The sequence below is a fragment of the Caloenas nicobarica genome, chromosome 1, assembly GCF_036013445.1.
Source record: "Caloenas nicobarica isolate bCalNic1 chromosome 1, bCalNic1.hap1, whole genome shotgun sequence".
Lineage (NCBI taxonomy): Eukaryota > Metazoa > Chordata > Aves > Columbiformes > Columbidae > Caloenas > Caloenas nicobarica.
The window spans coordinates 214,892,763-214,920,004 of NC_088245.1; the positions used below are offsets into that span (position 1 = coordinate 214,892,763).

General features: G+C 60.8%; 1 protein-coding gene across 1 annotated transcript in view; it reads right to left on the bottom strand.

Moving 5' to 3' along the window:
* Window positions 1-14,133, bottom strand: part of PDE2A (phosphodiesterase 2A) — a 32,626-nt gene extending 18,493 nt beyond the window's left edge. The window contains exon 1 of the mRNA XM_065627338.1: window positions 13,997-14,133. Coding sequence (XP_065483410.1) covers window positions 13,997-14,125 — 129 coding nt within the window. The 5' untranslated portion in view covers window positions 14,126-14,133. The remainder of the gene's footprint in view (window positions 1-13,996) is intronic.
* Between the last annotated feature and the right edge of the window lie 13,109 nt (window positions 14,134-27,242).

Here is a 27,242-nt window from a genome sequence, read left to right on the forward strand (position 1 = left end):
GGGTCCCGGTTGTTATTCCAACAGGGCTGCATCTCCAGTCGCTTACTCACACTGGAGACACATGCACTGTAGAATACAGCCGGGCCTGGCATGTCCGTCCCTCTGTCCCTCTGTCCCTCCGCGGCGGCTCGGCGTCCCCGTTGTGCGTGGGGGGAGAGCCCGAGCGGGACCCCCGGGGTTGTTCGGAGCATCAAATGCTGGTGGCACGCTGGGCATGGGGACGGACAGGTGGCAGCTGGACACGGGCGGTGGCTTTAATAGGGTCGGGAATGCGGGGCTGTCCCCGGAGGGGGTGGAAAAAGCTGCAGGAGCTAAAAAAACCCATCCCCGGGGTTGAGGAGGGGGATGGAGGCAGCAGGGGGGGTTTGCTGCATGGGGAGGTGAGGGGAGTGCGGCTGGCCTGGGTCCATCTCATCCCGCTTGTCCCTCTCATCCTGCTCATCCTCCTCGGCCTGTTCATCCCACTTCTCCTGTATATCCCACTTGTCCTGCTCATCCCACTTGTCCCATTCATCCCGCTTATCCCAGTCATCCTGCTTGTCCCAGTCATCCCACTCATCCTGCTCTTCCCACTTATCCTGCTCATCCCACTCATCCTACTCATCCTGTTTGTCCTACTAGTCCCACTCATCCTGTATATCCCATTTGTCCTGCTCATCCCGCTTGTCCCAGTCGTCCCATTCATGTCCCATTCATCCGGCTCGTCCCACTCATTCAACTTGTCCCACTCATCCTGCTCATCCCACTAGTCCCACTTATCCCACTCATCCTATTTGTCCCGCTCAACTCCCTCATCCTGCTTGTCCTGCTCATCCCACTCATCCTGCTCATCCCACTCGTCCTGTTCATCCCTCTCATCCCACTTGTCCCACTCATCCTGCTGTCCTACTCGTCCCACACATCCTGCTCCACCTGTGTATCCCACTTGTTCCTCTCATCCCATTCATGTCCTGCTCATTCTGCTTGTCCCACTCATCCTGCTCATCCCCCTTATCCTGCTCATCCCCCTTATTCTGCTCATTCTACTCATCCCAATCATCCTGCTCATCCCACTTATGCTGCTCACCCATTCATCCTACTTGTCCCACTCATCCTGCTCATCCCATTTATCCTGCTTATCCCGCTCATCCTGTTCATCCTACTCATCCTGTTTGTCTTGCTCATCCCATTCATCCTGTATATCCCACGTGTCCTGCTCATCCCATTCATCCCACTTGTCCCACTCATCCCGTTTGTCCTGCTCATCCCACTCATCCTCCTCATCCTGTTTGTCCTGCTAATCCCACTTGTGTCGCTCATCCCACTTGTCCTGCTCATCCCACTCGTTCTGTATATCCCACTTGTCCCACTCATCCCGTTTGTCCTGCTCATCCCCCTCATCCTGCTCATCTCATTTATCTTGCTCATCCCCCTCATCCTGCTCATCCCATTCATTCTACTTGTCCCACTCATCCTGTTTGTCCTGCTCATCCCACTCATCCCGCTCATCCCGTATATCCCGCTCATCCCACTTGCCCCTCTCATCACATTTAACCTGCTCATCCCACCTTCTCCCACTGGTCCTGCTCACCCTGCTCGTCCTGCATATCCCACTTATCCTGTCCATCCTGCTCGTCCCACTTGTACCGCTCATCCCGTTTATCCTGTTCATCCCACTCACCCCACTTTTCTCACTCATCCCGCTGGTCCCACTCGTCCTGCTCATCCCACGTGTCCCACTCATCCCACTCATCCTGCTTCTCCTGTTTGTCCCACTCATCCCATTCATCCCATTCATCCCACTCATCCTGCTCATCCCACGTGTCCCATTCATCCCACTCATCCCATTGATCCCACTCAACCCATGTGTCCCACTGCTCACCCTGCTTGTCCCGCTCATCCCATTCATCCCGCTCATCCCATTCATCCTGCTCATCCCACTTACGCTGCTCACCCAGCTTGTCCTGCTTGTCTCACTCATCCCGTTCACCCCTTTTATCCTGCTCATCCCACTCATCCTGCTCACCCCACTCATCCTGTTTGTCCTGCTTGTCCCACTCATCCCAATTTTCCCTCTCATCCCACTTATCCTGCTCATCCCACCTTGTCCCACTCATCCTGCTCATCCCATGTGTCCCACTCATCCTGCTCACCCTGCTTGTCCCGCTCATCCCATTCACGTCCTGCTCATCTTGCTTGTCCCACTTCTGCTCATCCTGCTCACAGAATCCCAGAATGTCGGGGGTCGGAAGGGACCTCGGAAGCTCACCCAGTGCAACCCCCCCGCCGGAGCAGGAACACCCAGCTGAGGTTACACAGAAGGTGTCCAGGCGGGTTGGAATGTCTGCAGAGAAGGAGACTCCACAACCTCCCTGGGCAGCCTGGGCCAGGCTCTGGCACCCTCACCAGGAAGAAGTTTCTTCTCATATTTAAGTGGAACCTCCTGTGTTCCAGTTTGTACCCATTGCCCCTTGTCCTGTCACTGGTTGTCACCCAGAAGAGCCTGGCTGCATCCTCCTGACACTCACCCCTTCCATATTGATCACCATTAATGAGAACCATTAATTAACCAGTGCTGGCTCATGGTCATCCTGCTGTCCCCCAGGTCCCTTTCCCCTACACTGTTTGTCCCACTTGTCTACACAGGGCGGAGGGGACACAGCTGTCCCCATATCCCCCCCTCAAAACTCCTCCTGATGGGGATCCCGGATGCTGCGATGTCCCTGTCATTGCCCAGGAGGTGACAAGGAGGGGGGACACGGATGGGACAGGGGTGTCATCCCTCGGTGCCAGCAGGCTGGGATCCAGGCAGCATCCCTGCCAAGGAGCTCATTAAGGGGCTAATTAAGGGGCTAATTAACCTCTCAAAGCCGGGCGGAGCTTGTTTCACCGTGCCCTGGGACGCTGGGGGTGGCAGCGAGTGGACAGGGACCCCCCCAGTTTGGGGGCTGCAGCTGGGGGGGGTCTCCGGCTCCATCCGAAGGTGTCACCGAGGATGACACCAAGGTTGGGGACACTGGTCGTGCTACAACCTCCCCCCAATTAGGAAAAAACAAACCTCACCCGGAGCATGGGCTGCCCGCCCCCCCCCGAAATATTGCACCTTTTTATTTTTTCCCCTATTTCCCCGCCCCTTTTTCATTTCAGACCATCCCATCCCCATGCATAGGGGTGCGGACACAACCCCCCTCCCATCATCCCAGGCCCCCCCAGGCTCTGCCGGACCCCCCCGGGATGCAAAAGCATCTTTTTTTCCAGCGGAGGGAATATCAATGAGAGTGAAAATGTGGCGCCTTGTTTCAGGATTTCTGGGGGGGGAGGGGGGTGACACTGGGGGGGTCTCGCATCCTTCCCCACTCCCTCCAGCACCCACTGTGTCTCAGCATCCTAAAAAGCGGGGTGTCTTTTATGGGGGGGGGGGCGGCACCTGCGCAAGTGGAATTTGCACCAGCAAGAGCTTAAACCCAGCCCTGGGCTCTGCTTTAACCAAGGGGAAACTGAGGCACGACCCTGGGGGGGTGGGGGGGCTGAGGCACCCCGAGGAAATGATTAAATTATTCATCCCAGCCCAGTTTTGCTGTAAAAAAAAAAAACAACACTGCAAGACTTCATAAATTATTTGAGTGCGGGGGCGTCCATCTCCCCGGGGGGGGGGTTGATCCGTCTGGGAACGCGGGGGAAATGATCCCAATTAATTCTGTTTAATTAATTAATGCGTTAGCCGCACCCCCCTCCGGACATCGCATCGTCTGGGCGACTTCACCCCCCATCCCAAAACGAGCCTGAGGATCCCAAATTAAATTAAACTCAGGTTCCTCAACCCCGAATTAAATTAATTAAGAGCATCCCAGATGCTGAGTCTGCACATTTTCATACCCGTCATCGCCCCCCCCGCCCCGGACCCCCCCATCCCCACTCCGGGTTCAAAGGGATGAGGATGCTTGAGAGCGCAAGGTGGGGCTGGGACAGGGACCCCCCCCATCACCCCAATTATCACTTTGCCCTGAGGTGGGTGCAGCCGGGACCCCCCCAACCCCGTGTCCTTTTTTGCGGGGGGAGTTTGCAGGTGTGAAGGACCCAAAAATCCCAGGGGAGCAACAGAGCACCCCCCCCCAAGAGCTGCAAACACCCCCCCAGCATCTCCCCGCCCGAGCATTTGCCGAACAATCTGGCGATGTTAAAAATATCCCCGAGCTGTGATTCATCCGCCTCCGGCTGCGCCGACCCCCCAGCCCCGCTCCCCTCCCGGGGGGGCCGCTCCCCGCCACCCCCCCCGGCCGCCGGTTAAATATAGCGCGGCCCGGGGGGGGTTTAGCAACGCGGGGCTGACAACGGGCAGGGGCGGGCGGAGAGCACGGGAAGGGGGAAGAGACGAGGGGGGAAACTGAGGCACGGAGCGGGGAAGCGACTCCTAAAAGCGGCAGGAAAACGCTGCGGTGCCAGGAGGGGAAACTGAGGCACGGAGCAGGGAATCCTGAAAGCGGCAGGAAAACGGTGCGGTGCCGAGTGGGGAAACTGAGGCACGGAGCAGGGACTCCTGAAAGCGGCAGGAAAACATTGCGGTGACGAGTGGGGAAACTGAGGCATGGAGCGGGGAAGCGACTCCCAAAAGCAGCAGGAAAATGTTGCGATGCCAAGTGGGGAAAGTGAGGCACGGAGCAGGGACTCCTGAAAGCGGCAGGAAAACGCAGCAGTGTCGAGCGGGGAAACTGAGGCACGGAGCAGCGACTCATAAAATCAGCAGGAAAACGCTGTGGTGCCGAGTGGGGAAACTGAGGCACGGAGCGGGGAATCCTGAAAGCAGCAGGAAAACGCAGCAGTGTCGAGTGGGGAAACTGAGGCACAAAGTGGCGACTCCCAAAAGCAGCAGGAAAACGCTGCGGTGCCGAGTGGGCAAACTGAGGCACGGAGCAGCAACTCCTAAAAGTGGCAGGAAAACGCCATGGTGCCACGTGGGGAAACTGAAGCACAGAGCAGCCACTCCTGAAAGCAGTGGGAAAACGCTGCGGTGCCGAGTGGGGAAACCGAGGCACGGAGCGGTGAAGCGACTCCCAAACGCAGCAGTAAAATGCTGCGGTGCCAAGTGGGGAATCTGAGGCATGGATCAGCCGCTCCTGAAAGCAGCGGGAAAGCACTGTAGTGCCGAGTGGGGAAACTGAGGCACGGAGCAGGGAATCCTGAAAGCGGCAGGAAAACGCAGCAGTGTCGAGTGGGGAAACTGAGGCACGGAGCGGGGAAGCGACTCCCAAAAGCAGCGGGAAAACGTTGCGATGCCAAGTGGGCAAACTGAGGCATGGAGCAGCGACTCCCAAAAGCAGCAGGAAAACGCTGCGGTGCTAAGTGGGGAAACTGAGGCACGGAGCAGCAACTCCTAAAAGTGGCAGGAAAACAGTGTGGTGCCAGGAGGGAAAACTGTAGCACGGAGCAGTGACTACTGAAAGCAGCAGGAAAACACTGCGGTGCCAAGTGGGGAAACTGAGGCACGGAACAGTGACTCATAAAATCAGCAGGAAAACACAGCAGTGTCGAGTGGGGAAACTGAGGCACAAAGTGGTGACTCCTGAAAGCAGCAGGAAAACACTATAGTGCCCACTGGGGAAACTGAGGCACGGAGCAGCCACTCCTGAAAGCAGAGGGAAAAAGCTGTGATGCCAAGTGGGGAAACTGAGGCATGGAGCAGCAACTCCTAAAAGTGGCATGAAAACGCTGTGGTGCCAGGTGGGGAAACTGAGGCACGGAGCAGGGACTCCTTAAATCAGCAGGAAAACGGTGCAGTGCCAAGCGGGGAAACTGAGGCAGGGAAAGGATTCCTGAAAGCAGCAGGAAAACACTGCGGTGACAAGTGGGGAAACTGAGGCACGAAGTGGTGACACCTTAACACGTCAGGAAAATAGTGCAGTGCTCAGTTGGGAAACCGAGGCACGGAGCGGTGACTCCCAAAAGCAGCAAGAAACCACTGTGGTGGCAAGTGGGGAAACTGAGGCACGGAGCAGGGACTCCTTAAATCAGCAGGAATACAATCCGGTGCCAAGTGGGGAAACTGAGGCAGGGAAATGATTCCCAAAAGCAGCAGAAAACACTGCGGTGACAAGTGGGGAAACTGAGGCAGGGAAATTATTCCTGAAAGCAGCAGGAGAACACTGCGGTGGCAAGTGGGGAAACTGAGGCACGAAGTGGTGACACCTTAATGCGTCAGGAAAACAGTGCAGTGCTCAGTGGGGAAACTGAGGCACGGAGCGGTGACTCCCAAAAGCAGCAAGAAACCACTGTGGTGGCAAGTGGGGAAACTGAGGCACGGAGCGGTGACTCCTGAAAGTGGCAGCAAAACGCTGTGGTGCCGAGTGGGGAAACTGAGGCACGGAGCGGTGACTCCCCAAAGCAGCAGGTCCCGTTCTATCTATTCCCCCGGGAATCTATCAGAGCTGGGGGGGGATATGGAAGCAGCACCCCCAGCGCTGGCCACGCTCCAGGACAGCGGCCCGGCCGGACAGACAGACAGACAAGAGCCAGCAGCCCCGCCGGGAAGCCATCCATCCATCGCCAGCCCTGCCTGCCCTCCCAAATTACATTGCTTTAATTAAATCAGGCAGCAAAGAACCTGTAACCCGAGGTAGCTGCTTAATTAGCTCATCTGTTATCGGGGGGCTAATGAGCGCTAACGGGAAGGCCGTGCTCGCTCCTCTCTTGCCTCCCCACGCTCGTTTGCTGCGGGGTCCTGGTGCAGCAGATGGATGGGGAGCCTGGCACGGAGCCCCCCCAAAAATAACACCCAAGGCGCCCTGCACGCCCACGCCTGCCTCAGTTTCCCCAGTTTGGGGTGGCGCTGGGACTGGGTTTGGGTGGGAAGGGCTGAGCCGAGCCTGGCGCATCCCTGCGCCAACTTAATCTCGGCCTTAAGCAGAATGCGAGAGGCACAAGGAGCTGCCTAATTGCACCAGGATGAGCTGTTGGCTTCTCCTTAAATGGCGTTTTAAAATAATTTCGGGTGCTTTTGGTGTATTAGTGGGTCCCAAGCTGAGCGGGCTGCAGCAGAATCACAGTTGCAGGGAGCGGTGGCTGGCGCGGCATCGGTGTTTGCACAAGGCAGTTTGTACAGAGCAGTTTGCACAGGGCGGTTTGAATTTGCACAGGGAGGTTGGCGTGGGGCAGTTTGCGTGGGGTATTTGCACGGGGCTATTTGCACAAGGTGGTTTGCACAGGGAATTTGCACGGGGCAGCTTGCACAGGGCCATTTGCACACGGGGGTTTGCACGGGGCAGTTTGCACAGGGAATTTGCACATGGTGGCTTGCACGGGGCATTTGCACAGGGGCAGTTTGCACAGGGAATTTGCATGGGTTGGTTTGCACAAACCAGTTTTGCACGGGGTGGTTTGCGTGGGGTGGTTTGCGTGGGGTGGTTTGCGTGGGGTGGTTTGCACAGACCATTTGCATAGGGTGCTTTGCACAGGCCATTTGCATGGAGAAGTTTGCACAGGGCATTTGCATGTGGCATTTCCACGAGCCATTTGCACAGAGCAGTTTGCATGGGGTATTTGCATAGTCCATTTGCCCAGGGTGCTTTGCACAGGGCGATTTGCACAGACCATTTGCAGAGGGTGGTTTCCATGGGGTAGTTTGCACAGATCATTTGCACAGGGCAGTCTGCAGAGGGCACTTGCACAGGGTGGTTTGCACAGGCTATTTGCACAAGGCGATTTGCACAGGGCACTTGCACGAGGCGGTTTGCACAGGGCATTTGCACAGCATGGTTTGCACAGACCATTTGCACAAGATGGTTTGCACAGACGGTTTGCACCGGGCATTTGCATGGGGTATTTGCACAGGGTGGTTTGCACAGACCATTTGCACAAACCAATTTGCAGAGGGCATTTGCACGGGGTGATTTCCACGGGGTGGTTTGCACAGGCCATTTGCACAGGGTGGTTTGCACAAGGCCGTTTGCACAAGGCGGTTTGCACAGGGAATTTGCACATGTCGTTTGCACAGGGAATTTGCAGAGGGTGGTTTGCACAAGGCCGTTTGCACAGGGAATTTGCACAGGGCACTTGCACAGGGTGGTGTACAGAGACCATTTGCACGGGGTGGTTTGCACAAGGCAATTTGCACAAGGCAATTTGCACAGACCATTCGCACGAGGCCGTTTGCACAGACCGGGCCCAGGGGACACCAACTTGCCTTGGGGACACCGCCACCTCGAAGCACTTTTTCTTAATTTTAATTTCACGAGCCGATTTTCCCAACCTCGTGTCGCCACCCCAGACCTTGGGGGACGCCCCCCAGGTCGTGTGTCGTCTCCCCCCCGTCCCGCTGTCCCCTCCCCTGATGTGACGGGGAGGCCAAGGTCAAGGTCGCTTCCTGTTGATGTCCCTTTGTCGGGCGCAGGACAAACGGCCGCGACCGTGACCGTCCCTCCTCAAGGATTTCCCGTCCCCAAGAACATCGTGGCCCTTCTTGGAACAGCCCGTGTCCCCTGGCCAAACGATTTGTCGTTAATTAGTCGTCGCTAACGAGCGGAGCTGGAAGGGGCCGGGGGGTCTCTCGCGTCAGGAAGCGACGGAAATTGGGATTTTGGTGAGAAATTAAATGGCGAGGAGTAGATCTATTAAAAAAATCCTGCCCAGCCCTGGGGACGCAGCACCTTGGGGACAACCGTGTCCCCTCCCCACAGCCACCTGGGATCCCCCAGGTGCATTGGAGGACCCCGCTCAGCGCCATGTCACCTGTCCCTAAGCCATGTCCTGTGACAGGGACATGGACCCCGCTCAGCACCATGTCACTTGTCCCTAACCCATGTCCCATAGTGGGGATGGGGACAAAAACCTCACACAGTCCCATGTCACTTGTCCCTAACCCATGTCCCATAGCGGGGATGGGGACAAAAACCTCACACAGTCCCATGTCACTTGTCCCTAACCCATGTCCCATAGTGGGAAGGGAGACAAAGACCCTTCTCAGCCACATGTCACTTGTCCCTAAGTCATGTAACCTGGCAAGGAGGGGGACAAGGACCCCACTCAGCCCATTGTCACCTGTCCCTAATCCATGTCCCATAGTGGGAAGGGGGACAAGGACCCCTCTCAGCTCCATGTCACTTGTCCCTAAGTCATGTCCCATAGCAGGGACAGGGACAACAGCCCCTCTCATCCCCATGTCACTTGTCCCTAACCCATGTCCCATGGTGGGGAAGGGGACAAAGACCCCATTCAGCCCCATGTCACCTGTCCCTAACCCATATCCCATAGCGGGGACAGGGACAAGGACCCCTCTGCGCCCACCACCTCCTGCCCCAGCCCGTTTGGGGACACAGCGTCACTGCAGTGACACCCTGGTGCCCCCAAGCTGCGGTGACAATAAATAAAGCGTTGGAGGACGGTGGCAAGTGGGGACAGGGGGGGACAAGCCACATCCTGGCAGGTGACACATTAAGAGCATCCCTGGTCCCCGTCACCTCCATCCCGAGGGACAGGGACACTTGTAGCCACCACCGTGCCCACGTTGGCACCGACACTTTGGCGCTGTCACCAGCCAAGTGTCACTGTCACAGTGTCCTGGCAGCGCCGGGGGGGAGCTGGCACCATGTCACCATGTCACCGCGCGCATCCCGGGGACGCCGCGTTCCTGGAAGGCTTTTCCCTGGCACACTGTCCCCTTCCTGTCCCCAAATGCCACCAGATGGCTTTGAAGGCCATTCCTCGACGTGGTGGCAAAGCCCCAGGTGGCTCGGAGGGACGGGGACAACCAGGTCCCGTGTCCCAAAAGTGGGGGGGTGACATCGAGCCGTGGGGCGGGAAGGGGACACACAGCATTCCCGCATCCCCTCCTGGCGCTACCGGGAGCTGCGCGCTCATTAGGGAGCTCGTTAATTAGCCTCTGATGGGAGCTGGGAAAATTGAATTCCCGGCCATCTGCAGCTGGGGGGCGGCGGGGGGGAATTTAATTTGGGGAGCAGGACCCTGAGCCGCCTCCCGCGGGGATTTTTGCTCTTTTATGTCCCATTTTTGGTGACGGGATCCAGCTCTCGCCCACCCTGTGAGTGAGGGGTCTCGTTACTCAGGTGGGGAAACTGAGGCACGGCCAAAGCCCCCCGTTAAACGGGGCTCCCCACACAGGAACGTGTTTAATGGATCAGCACCCAGCTGGGGGTCCCATCACCCCTAAATCACTGATCCAGACAACCAGCAGCACCCACACCCCAACTCCTCCATTCCGGGTGCTCAGGGAACACCCACACCCCAAATCCTCCATTCTGTTTGCACCAGCAGCACCCACACCCCAATTTCATCCCTGGGTGCACCAGCAGCACCCACACCCCAAATCCTGCACCAGCAGCACCCACACCCCAAATCCCACACCAGGAGCACTCACACCCCAAATTCTCCATCTTTGGGGTGCACCAGCAGCACCCACACCCCAAATTCTCCATTCTGGGTGCACAGGGAGCACCCACATCCCAACTCCTGGGGGCACCAGGAGCACTCACACCCCAAGTTCTGCACCGGCAGCACCCACACCCCAAATTCTCCATCCTGGGTGCACCAGGAGCACCCACACCCCAAATCCTGCACCAGGAGCACCCGCACCCCAAACTCTGCACCAGCAGCACCCACACCCCAACTCCTCCATCCTTGGGTGCACAGGGAGCACCCACACCCCAAATCCTGCACCAGGAGCACCCACACCCCAACTCCTCCATCCTTGGGGTGCACCAGGAGCACCCACACCCCAAATCCTGCACCAGCAGCACCCACACACCAAATCCTCCATTCGGGGTGCACCAGGAGCACCCACACCCCAAATTCTGCACCAGCAGCACCCACACCCCAACTCCTCCATCCTTGGGGTGCACAGGGAGCACCCGCACCCCAAACTCTACACCAGCAGCACCCGCACCCCAAATCCTGCACCAGGAGCACCCACACCCCAACTCCTCCATCCTTGGGGTGCACAAGGAGCACCCACCCCCCAAATCCTCCATCCTTGGGGTGCACAGGGAGCACCCGCACCCCAAACTCTGCACCAGCAGCACCCACACCCCAACTCCTCCATCCTTGGGTGCACCAGCAGCACCCACACTCCAAATCCTGCACCAGCAGCAACCACACCCCAACTCCTCTATCCTTGGGGTGCACAGGGAGCACCCACACCCCAAATTCTGCACCAGGAGCACCCACACCCCAACTCCTCCATCCTTGGGGTGCACAGGGAGCACCCACACCCCAACTCCTCCATCCTCAGGGATCCCTGGGATGCACCCCCCACCCCTCCCCAGTTTGGGGGTCCCTCCGTGCCCCCCCGTCCCCGCAGGGTGTGGGAGGGCCCCCCCGCGCCCCACGTCCCGGAAAGACGCGTCTTTGTGCGGCCGCGGCCCTTTTCCTCCCCTTTATTGCCCCGGCCGACGTGTTTGCGTCCGCCGGAGGAAACGCCACCAGCGCCGGGACACGCATGTCCCCAACACCGCCCGTGTGTCCCCAACGCCGCCCGTGTGTCCCCCCCGTCCCACCGCCCCGGGCCCGCGCGTGGGGAAACTGAGGCACGAACCAGCCCCGGGCACATTGGCAGAGAACAGGATGGGGACTGGGGGGGAAGCGGCATCTCAGCGTGTCCCCCCCCAGCCCCTGGGGACATCATGTCCCCCCCCCAGCCCCTGGGGACATCACGTCGTCGTGCCCCCCCCCGCCCAGCTCCTTCCTGCTGCAGACACGTTATCAATTAGCGTTTGATTCATTAGCCGGTCAGCGGGTAATTGCATTGGGAGGAAGAGGAGGCACAGACATCTTCAGCCTCACCCCATTGCGGGGGGGGCGGCAATAAACCCCCCAAGCCCTTTATAGCCCCTAAATCCGCCCCCCCCCCCAAGCTCAGGGATGGGGTTCAGCACCCAGGACATTGGGGTCCCGGGGCATTTTGGGGTGTTTTGAGAAGGGGAAGAGCCTGGTAGGTTCTGCCCCCCCCGCGCCCCTCCCTCCTCATGTCCCTTTGCTACTGTGACCCGATACGTGTGTCCCCCGCCCAGGGTCCCCCCAGTTTAAAACCAGCCCCCCCCCGGTGCTTTTTCCTCCCCCAGGACTCAGGGTTGTGGCTCCAAAAAGGGTCCCCTCATGGTTTTTGGGGGGGGGGCTCGGTGACCCCCCCCCCCCCCAACTCCGAGCACCCAGAGGGACCCCACGTCCTGTCCCCGCGCCGGGGGGCGCCGGGTCTGGGTGTCCCCCAGGCTCCGCCCCGCCCCACATGTGGGGGTCACGGCCCTGGCCCCCCGGGGGCCAGCCCGGTCTGTTCCTTCCCCTCCGTCAGCAGCTTTGGGCCCGTTTCCCGCTCGGCGTTTCCTTCCCTTCCCAAAGGCCTTTGAACCCACGGACCCCCCCGGGACCCCCCCACCCCAACCTGACCCCCCCCCCCCCCCAAAAAAAGGGGGGTGAACCCCCACATGGCTCCGGGTTAGGGGGGAAAACCCACAGTTTTTACACCCAAACCCATTGGCACCGGGGTCAGGGACCCGGCACGACAGACAGACGGACAGTGGGGGGGGGGGTGCTGTGGGTTGGGGTGACCCCCCCCCCCCCCCAAATCATCCCTTTCCCCAAATTTGGATGAGTTTCAAGAATTTGAAGACGTTCTCCCACCTGCGGACGGGGGTGCACCCCAAAATATGCAACTCCCCCTCCCTGAAAAGTGCGAATCGGACGGGAGGACATCGGGGGGGGGCTACGGGGCTCCCCAATTCCCAACACCCCCACGGTGGGACACAGCGAGTCCTTGGGGACACAGAGCAGAGTGGGGACCCCCCCAGACCCACATTCCCAAGCGCATCCCCCCCCCCCGCCCCCCAACACCCCCAAACCAACGGGTCCCCCCCAGGCGCACGGGACCCTTGTCCCCAAAGCCAGCAGCCCCCCCCAGGGCCCCCCCCACGCCGCGGGGGTGTCGCTCACGGTGTCCTGCAGGGTCCCCATGTCCGTGCGGCGCTGGGGACCCCCCCGCGGCGGGGGCAGGATCGGGACCGCCCGCTCCAGCCCATTTCCTCCGGTGTCCGCACCCCCTGTGTCCCCCCCCCCCGCCACCTTCCCGCGGGGGGGACACGGAGCTCAGCGTGTCCCCAAGCGGGGGACACACACGCACGACCCCCCTTTGCCGTTCAGCCCCCCCCGCGGCTCCGTGCCTCAGTTTCCCCAGCGGACAGAAGCCCGTTCCCGGTTCTTCGGGGGGGGTCGCAGCGTTTTGCGGGGGGTGGGAAGCTCGGAAACCGACACCCCCCCCCCCCCCGGCACGGATTGCTCCGCTCCCCCCCACAGCGCTCCCGGTGTCCCCCTCCAGAATAATCCCGGGGACCCCCACGGGAGTGGGGGGGGGACACGAGGGGACACCCGTGGGGGGTCTCGAGTGGGAGATGAGTGTGGGGGGACACCCGTGGGGGGGTCCTGGGGCCGAGATGAGTGTGGGGGAACACGAGGGGACACCCGTGGGGGGGTCTCGGGTGGGAGATGAGTGTGGGGGACACGAGAGGACACCCGTGGGGGGTCTCGAGTGGGAGATGAGTGTGGGGGGACACCCGTGGGGGGGTCCTGGGGCCGAGATGAGTGTGGGGGAACACGAGGGGACACCCGTGGGGGGGTCTCGGGTGGGAGATGAGTGTGGGGGACACGAGAGGACACCAGTGGGGGGGGTCTCGAGTGGGAGGTGAGTGTGCGGGGACCCAAAGGGACACCCGTGGGGGGCTTTCGGGTGGGAGATGAGTGTGGGGGGACACCCGTGCAGGGGTCCTGGGGCCGAGATGAGTGTGGGGGGACCCAAAGGGACACCCGTGGGGGGCTCTCGGGTGGGAGATGAGTGTGGGGGGACACCCGTGGGGGGGTCCTGGGTGGGAAAGGCGTGGTGGGGGGGGACACGAGAGGACACCAGTGGGGGGGTCTCGGCTGGGAGATGAGTGTGGGGGAACCCAAAGGGACACCCGTGGGGGGGGTCCCGGGTGGGAGCGGAGTGTGGGGGGGACACCCGTGGGGATCGGGGCGGGGTCCGTACCTGGAGCGCCTCGTCGCCGGGCACCGCGTCCTCCACCTTCAGGAAAACCTGCTGGCCCCGTCTGAAAAAGGGCAGGAGGGCGCTGAGGAGCCGCCGCAGCCCCAGCCCCAGCCCCAGCCCCGGCCCCATGGCGGCTGCGGCTCCGCTCGGCTCCCCCCGGCCCCCCCGGGCCGGCGCTCCCCGCCCCGCCCCGCGCTCCGCTCCGCACCTGCTGCCCCGCCGCTCGGGGGGACACGGGCTGCGGGCCACTGCCCAGCGTGGGGAGGGGTCGGGGCATCGCTCCCCAGGGCAGGGTGGGGGTCGGGGCATCGCTCCCCAGTGCAGGGTGGGGGTCGGGGTGGGAGTCTCCACATGGGGCGGGGGTCGGGGCGAAGGTCCCCGGTGTGGGGAGGGGCCGGGGAAGGGGTCCTGGTGTCGAGAAGGGATCGGGGCATCGCTCCCCAGTGTGGGGAGGGGGTCGGGGTGGGGGGCCCGCTGTGGGGAGGGGGTCGGGGTGGGGGTCCCGCTGTGGGGAGGGGTCGGGGTATCGCTCCCCAGTGCAGGGTGGGGGTCGGGGTGGGAGTCTCGATGTGAGGAGGGGGTTGGAGAAGGGGTCCCAGTGTGGGGAGGGGTCAGGGTGGGGGACCCGCTGTGGGGAGGGGCCGGGGAAGGGGTCCTGGTGTCGAGAAAGGATCGGGGCATCACTCCCCAGTGTAGGGTGGGGGTCGGGGTGGAGGTCCCCAGTGTGGGGTGGGGGTCGGAGTGGGAGTCTCGATATGGGGTGGGGGTCGGGGCGAAGGTCCCCGGTGTGGGGAGGGGACGGGGCATCAGTCCCCAGTGTGGGGTGGGGGTCAGGGTGGGGGTCCCCAGTGTGGGGCGAGGGTTCGGGGCACTGCTCCCAGGTGTGGGGTGGGGGTCCTACTGTGGGGAGGGGGTCAGGGCATCGCTCCCCAGTGTGGGGTGAGGGTCAGGGTGGGGGTCTCGATGTGAGGAGGGGGTTGGAGAAGGGGTCCCGGTGTGGGGAGGGGGTCAGGGCATCGCTCCCCAGTGTGGGGCGGGGGTCAGGGTGGGGGTCTCGATATGGGGTGGGGGTCGGGGCGAAGGTCCCCGGTGTGGGGAGGGTATAGGGGAAGGGGTCCCAGTGTGGGGTGGGGGTCAGGGTGGAGGTCCCAATGCGGGGTGGGGGTCAGGGCAAGGGTCCCCGGTGTGAGGCGAGGGTTGGGGTGGGGGTCCCCAGTGTGGGGCGAGGGTCAGGATGAGGGTCTCCCGTGTGGGGGCGGTTACTGGGTATCACTCCCCGCTGTGGGTCGGGAGTCCCCAGTGTGGGGCGGGGGTGGGTGTATCAGTCCCTGGTGTGTGGGGGGGGTGCTCCCGCTACGGGGCGGGGGGCGAGCAGGGCTCTCCTATGGGGCAGGTACCGGGTCTGGAATCTGGGGGGGGACACAGCACCCCCCCATGTTAAACCCTCCCCTTGTGCGGTTTGGGGTGGAGGGTTTGGGTCGGGAGGTGTAGGAGTCGCCCCCCATTCTCCCCCCACATCTCCAGCTCCCCACCAAGGGCTGTTAAACTGGAGTTAAACCAGCCTAAGCCACCAGATGGGCTAAATCAGAGTTAAACCGGCCTAAGCCATCAGATGGGCTAAATCAGAGTTAAACTGGCCTAAGACACCAGACTGGCTAAATCAGAGTTAAACTGGCCTAAGCCATCAGACCGGCGAAATCGGAGTTAAACTGGCCTAAGCCCCACATCCTGCACCCCACAGTGTGCACAGTGCACCCCACACCCCACCTTCTACATGATGTGCCCTCTAACCTGCACCCCACATCCCTCTCTCTGCACCCCAAACCCCTCTCCCTGCACCCCACATGCTGCATGCTGCACCCCACATTCCTCCCCCTGCACCCCACATTCTGCACGATGCACCCCACACTCCTCTAACGTGCACACCGCACCCCACACCCTGCACCCCAAACCCCTCTAACCTGCACCCCACATTCCTCCCCCTGCACCCCACTCCTTGCACCCCACTCTCTGCATGCTGCACCCTACACCCACCTGTGCACCCCAAACCCCACTCCCTGCACCCCAGAGCCCACTCCCTGCACCCCACATCTCCACACCCTAAACCCCTCTTGTTGCACCCCAAACCCCTCTAAGCTGCACCCCACAGTCTGCAAGATGCACCCCCATCCTGCTCCCTGCACCCCACGCTCCTTGCACCCCACACCCCTTTTACCTGCACCCCACATTCCTCCCCGTGCACCCTACTCCCTGCACCCCACTCTCTGCACGATGCACCTCGCACCCTGCATGCTGCACCCTACACCCCTCTAACCTGCACCCCACATCTCCTTGCACCCCACATTCTGCATGATGCACCCGCATCCCGCTCTCTGCACCCCACCCCATGCTCCTCGCACCCCACACCCCTCTAAACTGCACCCCACATTCCTTCCCCTCCACCCCACTCCCTGCACCCTGCACCCCACACCCTGCACCCCAGAGTCCACTCCCTGCACCCCACTCTCTGCATGATGCACCCCTCTAACCTGCACCCCAAACCCCAGTCCCTGCACCCCAAACCCCTCTAACCTGCACCCCACTCTCTGCATGCTGCACCCCAAACCCCTCTCCTTGCACCCCACATTCTGCAAGATGCACCCACATCCTGCTCCCTGCACCCCACGTCGTTGCTCCCTGCACCCCACACCCCTCTAAACTGCACCCCACATTCCTCCCCCTGCACCCCACTCTCTGCGCCCTGCACTCCACACCCTGCACCCCAGAGCCCACTCCCTGCACCCCAAACCCCTCTAACCTGCACCCCACTCTCTGCTCCCTTCACCCCACACCTCTGCACCCCAAACCCCTCTCCTTGCACCCCACATTCTGCAAGATGCACCCACATCCTGCTCCCTGCACCCCACCCCACGCTCCTTGCACCCCACACCCCTCTAACGTGCACCCCACATTCCTCCCCCTGCACCCCACTCTCTGCGCCCTGCACCCCACATCTCCGCACCCCACACTCCGCGCCCGCCCCCGGGGGTCCCGGTTTTGGGGGGTCTGGCGGCCGGTGGAGCCGCAGGGCCATCTAGTGGCCAAAGCCACCGCGGCCAGCCGGGGGGGTCACACCGGCCGGTCCCCGCCGGGACCCCCAGCACCTCCCGCTGCCCCCGCAAGGGACACAAGGGTGACACGGCCGTGGCTGCGGGGAGAGGGACACATTATCCGGGGGGTGGCACAAGGGGATGGGTATGTCACCCTGGGGGTGGCACAGAGCGATGGGCACCCTATCCTGGCAGGTGGCACATGGTGACGGGCACCTTGTCCCCAATGATGGCACCTGACGATGGGCACGTCACCCTGGGCAATGGCACATGGCGATGGGGATGTCACCCCATGTGATGGCACACGGCGATGGTCACCTCACCCTTGGAGGTGACACACGGTGACGGGCACATGACCCTGGGTGGTGGCACATGGCAATGGGCACCTCGTCCCAAGTGATGGCACATGGTGATGGGCACGTCACCCTGGGTGATGGCAACACAGCAACGGGCACCTCATCCTGGGAGGTGGCACATGGTGACGGGCACCTTGTCCCAAATGATGGCACCTGTCAATGGGCACGTCACTCTGGGTGAAGGCACATGGCGATGGGCACCTCGTCCCAAGTGGTGGCACCTGGCAATGGGGATGTCACCCTGAGTGGTGGCACATGGTGATGGGCACCTTGTCCCCAATGATGGCACCTGGCAATGGGCACGTCACCCTGGGCAATGGCACATGGCGATGGGCATGTCACCCCAAGTGATGGTGCATGGCGATGGTCACTTCACCCTTGGAGGTGACACACGGTGATGGGCACATGACCCTGGGTGGTGGCACATGGCAATGGGCACCTCGTCCCAAGTGATGACACATGGTGGTGGGCACGTCACCCTGGGCAATGGCACATGGCGATGGGCATGTCACCCCAAGTGATGGCACATGGCGATGGTCACCTCACTCTTGGAGGTGACACGTGGTGATGAGCATGTCACCCTGGGTGATGGCAACACAGTGATGGGCACTTTGTCCTAAATGATGGCACCTGACAATGGGCACATCACCCTGGGCGATGGCACATGGCGATGGGCACCTCACCCTTGGAGGTGACATGTGGCGATGGTCACCTTACTGTGGGTGGTGGCACAAGGGGATGGGCACCTCTCCCCGGTCACGAGGCCACCCGCGGCCACCCCGGGTGACAGTCCCTCCCCAGAGGAGCTTTTCTCTGTCCTGGGGCCACCAGAGCCCCATGGTGTGGGCAGGTGCCCCCCTGCCTCCCTCCTGCCCAGGCCACCATGGGACCCACCAGGTCCCCAAGCTCAAACCCTAGGGTCCCCAAGCTCCTGGGGACACCCCACTGCAGGGACCTGAGCGTCACCAGTCGGCTCTGCCCAGCCCGGACGGATCCTGCCAGCGCGGGTGCGGGTCCTGTGGGGCTAGCAGATTCCCTATGGGGCTAGCAGATTTCAATGTGGGGCTAGCAGATTCCCCACAGGGCTAGCAGACTGCCCTATGGGGCCAGCAGATTCCCTGTGGGGCTAGCAGATTCCTCACTGGGCTAGCAGATTTCAATGTGGGGCTAGCAGATTCCCCACAGGACTAGCGGATTTCAATGCGGGGCTAGCAGATTTCTCTACGGGGCTAGCAGATTTCAATGTGGGGCTAGCAGATTCCCCGTGGGGCTAGCAAATTTCCCTATGGGGCTAGCAGATTTCCCTTTGTGGCTAGCGGATTTCAATGTGGGGCTAGCAGATTTCTCTACGGGGCTAGCAGATTTCAATGTGGGGCTAGCAGATTCCCCACAGGGCTAGCAGATTTCCCTATAGGGCTAGCAGATGACAATGTGGAGCTGGCAGATTTCCCTATGTGGCTAGCAGATTTCAATGTGGGGCTAGCAGGTTTCAATGTGGGGCTAGCAGATTCCTCACAGGGCTAGCAGATTCCCTACGGGGCTAGCAGATTTCAGTGTGGGGCTAGCAGGTTCCCCGCGGGGCAGCCCCCAGGCTGGCAGGGTCTGTGCCGCACCTGGCGTGTCATTGTCACCAGAGCCACCCAGGAGCAGGTGCTGGGCCCGGCACAGCTGGCCCAGGACACGGAGCCATTGCCGACCCGCACAAGGGGACAGTGTGGGGACGTCCCCCGCGTCCCTGTCCCCAAGCGCTCGCCCGAGGGAGCCTGGAGGCAGGGGATGGGGACATGGGGGTGCTTGGCAGGGGGACACAAGGGTCCTGGGAAAAGGGGATGGGGACACGAAGGTGCAGGGACACGGGGGGGCTGGGGACAGGGGATGGGACACTGGGGTGCAGAGACACAGGGGATGGGACACAGTGGTGCCTGGGGACAGGGGAGGGGGACACAGAGGTGCAGGGACACAGGGGTGCCTGGAGTGGGGGACGGGGTGAGGGGACACAATGAAATCTGGGGACAGGGGATGGGGACACAGGGGTGCAAGGACACAGAGGTGCCTGGGGACAGGAGAGTGGGACACAAGAGAGTGGGACACAGGGGTCCTGGGGACAGGAGAGCTGGACACAGAGGTGTGGGGACACAGGGATGGCTGGGGTGGGTGACACAGTGGTGGGGGGGGACATGGGTCTTGGGGACACGGGATGGGGACACAGGGGTGCAGGGGCACAGGGGTCCTGGGGACACGGGATGGGGACACGGGGGTGCAGGGACACAGGGGTCTTGGGGACAGGGGATGGGGACACGGGGGTGCAGGGACACAGGGGTCCTGGGGACAGGGGATGGGGACACAAGGGTGCAGGGACACGGGGCTGTGGGGACAGGGGATGGGGACACGGGGGTGCAGGGACACAGGGGTCCTGGGGACAGGGGATGGGGACACGGGGGTGCAGGGACACGGGGCTGTGGGGACACAAGGACACGGCAGTCGCACTGGGGCGCTGCCCCTCAGCCCACACTCAACGCACCGCAGCTCATTAACCACCCGCCTTAATTAGGAGCCACTCCGGCTCATCGCCTCATGCACCCCGGGAACTGTGTCCGTCAGCCGGGAATGTCACCATGGGACGGGGACAGGGATGTCACCATCGGATGGGGACACGCACGCATTTCCTGGTGGTTTCCAGTGTTTCCTGGCCGCATTTCCCACATTTCCCTTCTGTCTGTATTTTTTTCCCCCCTATTTTCCTATTTCCTACATTTCCCCTCTGTATTTTTCCCACATTTCCCCTCTGTCTGTATTTTTCCTCTATTTCCCACATTTCCCCTCTATCTGTATTTTTTCCCTTATTTCCCTGCTTAATGCTGCTTAATGGGCATCAGAAGGAGCAAAGTGCGCCCAGGCTGGTAAATGCTAATCCTTATTTCCCACTAAAGATAACGAGAAAAGAAAAAAACAAACCCAACTTTTGGTGTTTGACCCCCGCCCCCCGACTCGTCTTTTCTCCTGGGGTTGCCCAAACCCGAGGGATTTAGGCCGGGTTTAAGATGCAAAGCTGAGCTCATGTAGTCCTGAAAAACCAGCAGCACTTTTCCTCCTGCCCCAAGACCCTTTTGCAGGTCAGATCTAAGAGGGGGAAAATGCAGAAAATTCCCCCCCCAAAGCAGCATGTTTGGGTGTACTGGGTATACTGGGAACACTGGGGGACCAGCCAGTGGGGAAACTGGTTCAGGGCCACTAATTGAGCTCATTTATCTACAGCTAAACCGAGGGGTTATTTCCCCGGAGCTGTTAATTTGGGGGACTCTGCCAGCTCGAAATTGAGGCAGAAATACATAAATCTGTTCTAACCCCCCCGGGCTGGTGTCCCCCCCAACTGTGGGGGTGTCACCCGGCGCTGGCTGCCGATCGGTACTGATCGATCTCTCATTTATTGCTCGCAGAAGGAAAGCGACAATGGTTTTTCTTTGATTTTCTTGACTGATGCTGCATCCCACTCCCCCGGGGATGATGGGGGGGCTGAGAATTGGGGGGGTGTGCACAAGTGTGTGTGCGCCGGTTTGTGTGTTACGTGTGTGCATGCCAGGGGTGTGCGCGCAAGGGGGGGGTGTGTGCAAGGCGGGGTGTGTACAAGGGGTGTGCATGCAAGGGGGTGTGCAAGGGGCTGTGCGTGCAAGGGAGTGTGCATGCAAGTGGTGTGCGTGCAAGAGGGGTGTGCATGCAAGTGGAGTCCATGCAAGGGGGGTGTGCATGCAAGTGGAGTCCATGCAAGGGGGGTGTGCATGCAAGTGGAGTCCGTGCAAGGGAGGTGCATGTGCAAGGGGAGGTGCATGCAAGGGGTGTGCGTGGAAGGGGGTGTGTGCAAGGTGTGTGCATGGAAGGCAGGTATGCATGCACCAGGGTGTGCACGCAAAAGGGTGGGTGTGTGCAAGGGGGGATGTGCATGTATGGGGCATGCATGCATGGGGTGTGAGTGCAAGGGGATATGTGCATGGGGGTGTGCGTGCAAGAGATGTGCATGCAAGGGATGTGCGTGCAAGGAGGGGGTATGTGCAAGGGCGTGCATGCAAAGTGCATGCATGCAAGGGGTGTGCATGCAAGGCGGTGTGCATGCAAGGGGTGTGCATGCAAGGGGTGTGCATGCAAGGAGGGGGTGCATGCAAGGGGTGTGCATGGGAGTATGAGTGCAAGGGAGGTGAGCATGCACAGGGGTGTGCGTGCAAGGGAGTGTGCATGCATGGGGGATGTGCAAGGGTGTGTGTAAGGGGTGTGTGCATGGACGGGAGTGTGCATGCATGGGGTGTGAGTGCAAGGGGGTGAAAGGATGTTTGTGTGTGTAAGAGGGTGTGCAAGGAGGTGTGTGCATGGGGTGTGAGTGCAAGGGGGCATGCATGCAAGGGGTGTGCATGAGTGTGTGTGCAAGGCGGGTGCACTTGCGATGCACAGGGGGCATGTGTGTATGTGTGCAAAGGGGATTCACAGATGGGGCTGTGTGCACATGGGGGGCGAGTGCACATGGGGGTGCAAAGGGGTGTGCTTGTGTGTGCACTTGGGTGTGCAAGGAGGGGGGTTCATGCACAAGGGGGTGCGAGGAGGGCGGTTCATGTCTGCAGGGGGTGCACACACGCAGACATGTGTGCGTGCCAGCGCAGGGCGCGCACGTGCACGGGGTGTTCGTGTGGGTGTGTTTGGGGGGACACGTGCAGGCTCGTGAGGTGGGGGTGCACACACAGGGGGTGCACACGTGTTGGGGTATTTGTGTGCATCGGATGCATCACTGTCACCCCCAGAGCTGTCACTCCTGTCACCCTGTGAGCCCCATTGTCGCCCAAGGGGACGCACCCGCAGGATCCGATCACGCCACAAACCCGGGACCGAGCAGGGACACCCGTGTCCCGTCACCCGTCCCCTCAGCAGGGACAGTCCCCAGGAGGTCCCAGCTGCAGGGACCTGGTGGCACCGGGAAGGTTTTGCTGATGTTTTCATTATCGTCACCGGATCTGGAGCCGGTTGACGAAGGGACCCGCGGAGCCAGCCATGAATTAGTGATGGAGCCCTGGGGGGGTCTCTATGGAGACAGCTCGGGGGCCGGGGGGAGCCCGAGCTAATTAGGGGGACGAGCGCGATGGCAGAGTCCCCTCTGGTCCCTGGTACCCGATGTCCCTTCCCAAGGTGGCGGCTGGGCCGGCTGGGGGGGGTTAAATGGCTGGTTGCCATCCCTGTCCCCCCGGCACAGACTGTCCCTTGTCCCCTGAGAGCATCCTGCATGGGGGGTGGCAGAGCACAGAGCCAGAGGGGACGGGTGACAGCCGTGGGGACAGTGTGTCACCAGGGGGACAGTGTGTGCCCAGGGGGACAATGTGTGTCCAAAGGGACGGTGTGTGTCCAAAGGGACGGTGTGTGCCCAGGGGGACAGCGTGTGACCAAAGGGACAGTGTGTGTCCAAAGGGACAGCGTGTCCCCAAAGGGACAGTGTGTGCCCAGGGGCACAGCGTGTGACCAAAGTGACATTGTTTGCCTGGAGGAACATGCATCTCGGGGACAGCGTGTGTCTGGAAAGCCACCGCACACCTGAGGGACAGCGCGTGTCTTCGGGGACAGCGCGTGTCTGTGTTCGGGGACAACCGCACGTGCCGTTTGGGGACAGCAGGTGCCTGAAAGGACAGCACGTGCCCGGAGGGACAGCGAGTGGCTCAAGGGACAGCGAGTGGCTCAAGGGACAGCGTGTCTCAAGGGACGGCACGTGTCGGGAGGGACAGCAGCTGCCCGAAGGGACAGCCATGCGTCTGGTGGCACAGCGGCGCGTTTTGGGGACAGCACGTGCCCGGGGGACAGCGTGCATTGAGGGGACAGTGTGCATTGAGGGGACAGAATGCAGTGAGGGGACAGCGTGCATTGAGGGGACAGCGTGCAGTGAGGGGACAGCGTGCAGTGAGGGGACAGAATGCAGTGAGGGGACAGCGTGCATTGAGTTGGACAGCATGCAGTGAGGGGACAGCATGCAGTGAGGGGACAGAATGCAGTGAGGGGACAGTGTGCAGTGAGGGGACAGCGTGCAGTGAGGGGACAGACTGCAGTGAGGGGACAGCGTGCAGCAGGGGACAGCGTGCAGCAGGGGACAGCCAGCACCCCAGGGTCACCTCCAGCCCCCGAGCCCCCAAAAACACAGACTCGAGAGACTGACGCTTAGACCCTGACCTGCCTCCAACCCCCCCGTGCCTCAGTTTCCCCAAACCAGCCCTGACCCCCCGCAAGCCCCCGCAGCTTCCTGGGATCAGCACAGTGACCGCCCCCCCCCAGAGCGTAATTTCCTTTTTTTCTTGTCTTTTTTTCCCCATTTCATCACTATAAATCTCTCTTCCGTCCCGTTCGAGGCGCAAAAACGAGAACCGGAGCGTCGGAGCCAGGCGGGCGATGTTCTTCCCCAAGCACTTACGCAAATCGTTAGCGCGTTAATGATCGCGCCGCGCTAATGATCGCGGCGCGCCCGGCTGATTCCAGCAGGTCCCGGCGCAATGAGGAAGCCCCCAGCCCGGGCGGGACAGACGGACAACGGGAATTTATTGCCGGATTAAATACCGGAAAAATAATTGAGATGCGTTAGCGACGCGCGCTGGCCGCGCTCCAGGATGCGGGGACTTGTGTCACCCACTCCTGTTTGTCCCCTCCCCTCGTTTGGCGGTGGCTTTGCTTGCAGGTGACAGTGGCTTGAGGTGCCACCGCTTGTGTTTGGGGACAGTGGTTTCCATCAAATTGGAGATTCCGGAGGAATTTGGCGCACGGGGAACCGGTGTCCTCGTCCCCAACACCCACGTCCTCATCCCATCAGACCGGAGTGACACTGTCACTTAAGGAAGGGACACTCTGTGCCCTGTCCGCAGGGATGCTTTGGAACACCCCGTGCCTCAGTTTCCCCTTCCAGACCCTTCCCTGCTGGGCTTCTCCTCCTCTGAGGCCACTCGGGTGTCCCCAAGGACACGGGCAGGACTGTCCCCAAGTCCCCCCACAAGGGACCCCGCCATGGCAGTGACACCAGCTGTCCCCTCTGACAGGTCCCCACTGCTGTCCCCAGGATTGTCCCCAACGCAGCACAACTCTCCATTGAGCATCCCATGCTGGCACCTGCCCGCTCTAATTCCCCCTCGTTACGTCTCCTTCGTTAACGACGTGTTCACTCGCTAATTTAACCTGGATTAAAACGGCCTCGCTCGCTTATTCTCCTCCAATTAATTTGTTCATCGCTTCTGTTCCCAAATTAATTCGTCAGGCGCCGAGAACAAACAGCAGCACCCGGGGTCTGGGAAGGGATCGGGATTAATTAACCCGCTGGGATTAATTGGGGCTGATCGCAGGGTGGGGACACGGAGCTGGGGAGCGGGGGGGAGCAGCGTCCCCATGTGTCCCCCCCGAGCATCCCACGGGGTTGGGGACGCGGGGTTGGACACACGGGCTGGTGACACGCGGTTTGTCACTTCCCTCGGGAACGCGGCGCAGGGGACACAACGTGGCACCTCTGGGGGTGTCACCAGGGCGGGGGGACACACGGGGAGGGGGGTTAACGGTGGGTACAGCGCGGGGCTAAAAATACGCGGTGACTTTTTTTTCTGGATTTGCTCTAATGAGTCACTCGCTTTAAGTAATTTAATGCTCGTTACATAATCACTTTCATTTTCAGCTGGGGAAAAATGGAAATTTTTCTTTTTTTTTTTTTTTCCCTCTTTTTTTTCCCTTTTTTCTTTTTTATTTAATGAAAAGGGTGCTTAGCTCAAGCTCCGGCCATTTTCCCGGCTCTTTCCTGCGTTTTTTCAGCGCGGTGGGGACGGGATGGGCTGAGGGGCCCGATCCGGGGCGCCCAGCACAGCCGTGTCCCCCCCAGGCTGGGACAAACACCCACCAGTGCTCCCAGTGTGGCCCAGTAAGCCCAGTGCCACATCCCAGTTAACCCAGTGCCGTGTTGCAGCAAACCCAGTGTGGTGCCCCAGGAAACCCAGTGCCATGTCCCAGTAAACCCAGTGCCACGTCCCAGTAAACCCAGTGCCGTGTACTAACAAGTCCAGTGCTGTATCCCAGCAATCGCAGTGCTCCATCCCAGTAAGCCCAGTGTTACACCCCAGCAAGCCCAGCATGGTGCCCCAGTAAACCCAGTGCTGTGTCATAGAATTCCCAGTGTCGCGTCCTACCGAGCCCAGTACAGTGCCCCAGGAAACCCAGTGCCATGTCCCAGTAAACCCAGTGCCGTGTCCTAAAAAGTCCAGTGCCATATCCCAGTAATCCCAGCTCTGCATCCCAGCAAGGCCAGTGACATGTCCCAGTAAGCTCAATACCAATCCCCAGCAAGCCCAGTATGGTGTCCCAGTAAACCAAGTGCCGTGTCCCAGTAAACCCAGTGTCATGTCCCAGCAAGCCCAGTGCCACATCCCAGTTAACCCAGTGTCATGTCCCAGCAAGCCCAGTGCCATGTTCCAGCAAATACAGTGCCACATCCCAGTTAACCCAGTGTCATGTCCCAGCAAGCCCAGTGCCATGTTCCAGCAAATACAGTGCCACATCCCAGTTAACCCAGTGTCATGTCCCAGCAAGCCCTGTGCCATGTCCCAGTAAACCCAGTGCCGTGTCCTAACAAGTCTAGTGCCGTATCCCAGCAATCCCGTCACTGCATCCCAGTAAGCCCAGTATAGTGTCCCAGAAAACCCCGTGCTGTGTCCCAGCAAGCCCAGTATGGTGCCCCAGTAAACCCAGTGCTGTGTCATAGAACTCCCAGTTGCATCCTACCAAGCCAAGCACAGTGCCCCAGCAAACCCAGTGCCATGTCCCAGTAAACCCAGCGCCACGTCCCAGCCAGCCCAGTGCCGTGTCCTAATGAGTCCAGTGCCATATCCCAGCAACCCCATCACTGCATCCCAGTAAGCCCAGTATAGTGTCCCAGAAATCCCAGCACCATGGCCCAGCAAGTCCAGTACAGTGCCTCAGCAAACCCGGTGCCATGTCCCAGTACACCCAGTGTCATATCCCAGCAAGCCCAGTATGGTGCCCCTGTAAGCCCAGTGCCATGTCCTAACAAGTCCAGTGCCATATCCCAGCAATCCCATTGTTACATCCCAGCAAACCCAGTATGGTGTCCCAGAAATCCCAGTACTGTGTCCCAGCAAGCCCAGTGCCATGTCCCAGTAAGGTCAATACCAATCCCCAGCAAGCCCAGTGCCGTGTCCCAGCAAGCCCAGTATGGTACCCCAGTAAACCCGGTGCTGTGTCCCAGCAAACCCAGTGCTGTGTCCCAGCAAACCCAGTGCCGTGTCCCAGTAAACCCAGTGCCATGTCCCAGTAAGCCCAGTGCCATGTCCTAACAAGCCAAAGGGAAGGGGATCCTGGGCACCCTTGGCACTGGGTCAGGAGTGAGGGGCTCCAGCTCAGACTCCGTGAGACTGGGATCTACTGGCGGGGGGGTAGGACCCCCCATCTCTACCCCAGGACTCCCCCTCATCCCCCCCGCCAGCCCTCACTGCCACCACAGCGGGGATGGGGGGGGGACACTCGGGTTTGGAGCTGCAGCCGAGGAATTAACTCCGCCAAATGTTTTATTTGTGTAGGAATGCAATTATGCTAATTAAAGCATATCTGTAATTACAGCACTTAGTGGCCCGTAAGTGCACAAGTGACTTTGGAGGAGCTGCAAACCTGGAGGGTGGCTCAGCCCCGGAGCCAGCGGGGTCCTGGGCAGGGCGAGAGCCGCTGTCCCCATGGGAGGTGACAACGGTGACCTTGGCGCTGGCAGAGCTGGTCGCTGCCTGTGCCCTGCCAGGGAAAATG